Raw genomic sequence first — 5,000 nt, 5'->3', positions numbered from 1 at the left:
CCTAGCTGAGCTCTCTGTGTGTAAGCAGGAGCCCGTGTCACTGTCTGAGGCTCCTCTGGTTCCCTGCGTTTTGTGCTGTGCGCTGCAGTGTCTCGGGCAGCCAGAGGCCTCCGCGGGCCGGCCGGCTGTTACAGTAGAGCGCGCGTGCGTGCGTGTGCGCGGGCCAAGGCCAACCGCTCCCCACTCAACTCTTTATCAGCAACTTCTAGAGGGCCCCGCAACCCGGCCGCGCCCCCAGTCTAGCTGCAGACGGGCCATGATTTCGGGGGATAAAAGCATAACGGAGAGGGGGGAAAAAAATTGAATTAAACCGTCTTCCATAAAGCTGTCAGTCAGCTCACCTTCTCAAAATAAACTCCTTATCGGTGAAATTCTCTCCTCCCCTCTCCCCTCAGCCCTCCTCCTCCTCCCTCCTCCCCTCCAGGCGTATCGCGTTAGGCCGAGAGGATGTAGGCTTAAAGCGCGGACCCCAAAGAGCCTCTGCCAGGGCATCACAAGGGGAGCGGAGGATTATGTGTTTGTTGATGGTTTGACACCAGCAGCAGAGGTAGCTTGTTGTGGATCTAAAGAGCGTTTTTTTTTTTTTCTTTTTTCTTTTTTTTTCTCCCTCCTACATTTTTTCTTTCGTTTTTTTTTTTTCTTTTTTACATCCGAGGGAAGCATGTCCCTAAGGGGCCCAGCCGTATTGAGGAGCTTAGCAAAGTCGATGAGGGCAGATCCTTCGCTGCCGTCCACTCCCCCACCCCCCGCGCCCTGCTCGGACATGAGAACAGCCTGCTTTGACTTGCCAGGCTTAAAAATACACATAAAAGCTGCATTTCTGTAGGTGCTTTGAGCTCACTGCGGATGACACCGAAGTTGACTATAGCACAGTTTTTGTCACCAAAAAAAAGCAAACGGACCCATCATCGCCTATATGCATCCACTTAAATGAAAAACGGCAAGGGGAGAAATGTTGAGGACAAAGCGTTGGCTAAAAATCTATTTATCTATAAATCTATAACGCTTGTTGGCTAAATGTAGCCAACGCTTTGTCCTCAACATTTCTCCCCTTGCCGTTTTTCATTTAAGTGGATGCATATAGGCGATGATGGGTTGATATGCTGAAGTTGACTATAGCACAAATTTTTTCATCAAAATAAAAGCAAACGGATTTACTAACATTTAGCCAACGCTTTGTCCTCAACATTTCTCCCCTTGCCGTTTTTTATTCAATTGGATGCATAGGCGATGGTGGGTTGATATGCAGAGCCATTGGTGGCTAATGAGCAGCTCCGGTTTAATTTGCGGAGCAGAGAGTGCAAATGAGACCGGGCTCGACGGGGGATTAGAGTCATCAGCGAGGCCCAGGAGACGACGGCGGCTTTCCGCTCTCCCCTCTCGGCAATAAGAACGGAAAACCGCCCCACGTCCTTCAAGCTCCTCGTCCATCCTTCCGCATCTCCGCACTGCACCTGACTGACCGCTTATCTTCTCTTCTCTGTGACAGGACACGGGCAAGCTCAACGTCTCGTACTTCCGCTTCGACATCAACGACGCCACGGGCGACCTGGACGCCAACCGGCCCGTGCCCTTCCGCCTGACGCCCAACATCTCCGAGTTCCTCACCAGCATCGGCGTCTCGGGGCCCCTCACCGCCTCCATGATCGCCGTGGCGCGCTGCTTCGCCCAGCCCAACTTCAAGGTGGGTCACTGGTCCACATTGCCTGGACACAACACGTAGCCACATTTCAATTAATTTCATATTTATTATACAGGAAAGTATTAAAAGTAACAGAGTTACAGTTTAAAACAGGCCTGACTCTGTGGAAAGCTGATTTCCAGCAGGTTGCTGTTCACATCTACTGCATATGTCTTCCTCTTGAGTGTGTTTGGGATGCATAGGGTCAAAAATGTCAGAGTGCTACAGTCACCCACAACCTTCTCAGACAACCCGTGTTGTTGCTTTATGGTATATGTTCTCATCATTATGTAGATAGATACATCAGTGAGAGTGTGAGGTGAGAGGGTTGAGCGCTTATGGTATAATTACACAGTGGAGACGCCTGGGCGGTTTAAGTAAACGCAAGATGACTCGATATGGATTGTTGGTCTGTTTTTCCTGTCCGTTGCTAAAGTAACCACTATCTTAATGTATACTGAACTGAACCGTGCTAAATGAGAGCGTGGTTGTGTAACATGTGTATAGTTGTATGTATTTAGTTTGTGATTATCTAGGTCCACAAGATCAACTCCTCCAACCGGTAGATTATTGGACTGTAAAGTGTAAGCCCTGCTGCCTGCTGGGTAATATGAGCTGCCGCACTTATGAATGTAATTATGTCGGTATCAGTCTGCGTGTGTCATCTGGGTGCATGATTGCTTGTGACACATGTTGGGTCCTTTGTGGCCGCCAATCCACAGGGTGTGTGAAATCTTCTACCCCGACGCCTGCGCTTGATTAAATAAGACAGAGACTTCTGTTTCTGTTTCTGCATTTAAAAGAGGATTCAGGCTGTGGCGAGGAAAGCAGGAGAGAGAGAGAGTGAAAAAAAAAAGAAATAAGAAACGGGAAAGAAATCGTTGATTTAATTCAGCACATGCATAATTAATTTCTTTCTCCCTTGGTTATTTATGCTGGTTTTTATTAAAAGTGATGTCGCCACCGAGAGGCTCGCGCTCCATGCAGCGGTTTGGCACTCTCACAACAAAAAACAACAACAACAACAACAACAGCAGCAAATGAAGCTAGGAGAGGTAAAGATGGTAAACAACAGTATGAAGTGAAGGAAAGAAAGGATGAAGTGAAGGAAAGATAGGATGAAGTGAAGGAGAGAAAGGAATGAAGGAAAGAAAGGAAGGAGGAGGTAGGAGGAGAGTGCTCCCCGCCCTGCCCCCCTTGTGGGAGGATTGTATAAGTGGGGTCTGGAGCGCTCGGCCGCGCTCGCATAATGACAGGGCAGCAGGCGGCCCTATGAATAACTCCCTCTCTTTAGAGGAGGGCCAGCGCACAGTCCGCATGGCAGCAGAGAGGAAGAGGAAGGCCGCGGGTGCGAGGAAGAGAGCGCGCAGACAGCGGAGAGCAAACCTGCCACGCGCCCGCACCGACGGACAGGCGTTTTGTTTAATTTAAGGGCGCAAAAACGATGCCTAAACGATCCTTCGCCAAGTTTCGCTGATTGTCTCATTTGACGCTACTTAATAATTGATATGCTTTGGAGATGTAACGATGGTAGGCCTGCTGGCTGCGTGCCAGCTGGAGGAAAAAGACGAGCGGTGACGTGCCAAACACCAAGACAGGGAAAAACCCTGTAGCCGTCCCTGCTGGGGTTAGGAATGAGGCCCGGAAGACTGAGTGCAAGTGTAGAAGCATGTTTGTGTCAGAGTGCACGCTAGAACAATAGATCTTCATAACCACACGCAGCCTCTCCCAACGCACTGTAGTACAATTCCAAGCTGAGGTGCTGCCCTGTGATTGATGCTTGCACCCCTCGGTTGATTGTCTTTTTATTTATTTATTTATTTATTTTTTAAAGCAACAAGTAGGTAATCTGTTGAAATGCCAAATAACTAGAGGTTGAGCAATATTAGACTGTAGAGCTACAATAATAAATGCTGAAACTATGATTTGTCATTACCTCATGGCATTTGTTGCTGGACCTTGTTTACGTGTTTACTCAAGGTGAAAGTCGTGATTTATAAGTCCATCTGGCGCTAATGGTCCTCTCCCCCTCGTGTCCCCTCAGGTGGACGGCATCCTGAAGGCGGTGTTGCGGGACGAGATCATCGCGTGGCACAAGAAGACCCAGGAGGACACGTCGCTGCCGCTGTCGCCCGCCGGCCAGCCGGAGAACATGGACAGCCAGCAGCTGGTGTCGCTGGTGCAGAAGGCCGTGACGGCCATCATGACGCGGCTGCACAACCTGGCCCAGTTCGAGGGCGGCGAGAGCAAAGTCAACACGCTGGTGGCGGCCGCCAACAGCCTGGACAACCTCTGCCGCATGGACCCCGCCTGGCACCCGTGGCTCTGAGCGGGGGGGCGAGGAAAAGACTGTGCGGAGAGGTCACTTCCTGGAAAGTCTGGCCGTCAGAGGTCAACGCTGGAATTGGGATCCGAAGACTATCCTTAGGAAAGACTATTTAAACTGGAAATGTGAACTGAAGACTGTTAAAGCGAGACTGAATGTGTTGAATTTTTTCACTCCAATATGGATTAAGATGCAGTGCTAACTGATGGCGAAAGACTGGAACCGTGCCCACAAACACGATCGTCTTCTGTTGTCAGCATGTGTTTGCCTTGGGTTGGGTTGGCAAGGCTGGCACAGTGGCAGTTGAGCCTCTCGTCACGATCTTGCCATTTAGTCACAGCTACAAGCGAAGGAAAGCAAAAAAAAACATGAAATGGAACAAAACTTAGCAAAAGCTGGAATTACGACAATAGAGTTGATGTTGCTTTGTTTGTGGATGGCCTGTTTTTTTTTTTTTTTTTAAAGAAAAAAGAAAAAGTGGCATAAGACCAACAGAGCATACATCAACTCGAGCTTAAAGCTGTATTGCCTTTTCCTCTCAGTGAAGATATCCGAGGGACTTTTCCCTCTTGATGTGAATGAAAGGAGTGAGCGACTCTAAAGTCCCGTGAGGGCCTCTGCTCCCACTTCTAGACATCAAGACAGTGAGCCAGAGCAGGTGACGCAGGCTCCATGCAGAGAGAAGTGAGCCATTGCTGTTTGATGATAAGGTTTGATGATAAGGAGTTATTCTATGGTCATTTCTGAAAATAACAGACTCTGAAAGTGATCGCCATGTACATTTTTTGAAATTTTTTTGTTAATATATGTATGTTCTGATATAGTATTTTTGCATCATGTGGGAAGATGGACTTTTTTTATTTTACTTATCATTATTCAGATCACCGCCATGTTTGCTTTATGTTTTTAGTACTGAATTGGTATATTTCTACCCACAAACCTCTGCACACACTTCTTCTGTCTCAAGAGGAGACTCTAAAGCCGTGCAGTCAG

General features: G+C 48.4%; 1 protein-coding gene across 1 annotated transcript in view; it reads left to right on the top strand.

Annotated features, from left to right (window-relative positions):
- The window catches only part of trrap (transformation/transcription domain-associated protein), a 125,718-nt gene that overhangs the window by 120,446 nt on the left and 272 nt on the right, over positions 1-5,000 (top strand). The window contains exons 70-71 of the mRNA XM_062525848.1: positions 1,490-1,684; positions 3,726-5,000. The exon at positions 3,726-5,000 is cut by the window's right edge and continues 272 nt beyond it. Coding sequence (XP_062381832.1) covers positions 1,490-1,684; positions 3,726-4,010 — 480 coding nt within the window. The 3' untranslated portion in view covers positions 4,011-5,000. The remainder of the gene's footprint in view (positions 1-1,489; positions 1,685-3,725) is intronic.

This window comes from Sardina pilchardus, chromosome 22 (genome assembly GCF_963854185.1).
Source record: "Sardina pilchardus chromosome 22, fSarPil1.1, whole genome shotgun sequence".
In the NCBI taxonomy this organism is placed as follows: domain Eukaryota; kingdom Metazoa; phylum Chordata; class Actinopteri; order Clupeiformes; family Clupeidae; genus Sardina; species Sardina pilchardus.
Note: the sequence above shows the minus strand (reverse complement) of the source record. Positions and strands in the feature narration are given on the sequence as shown.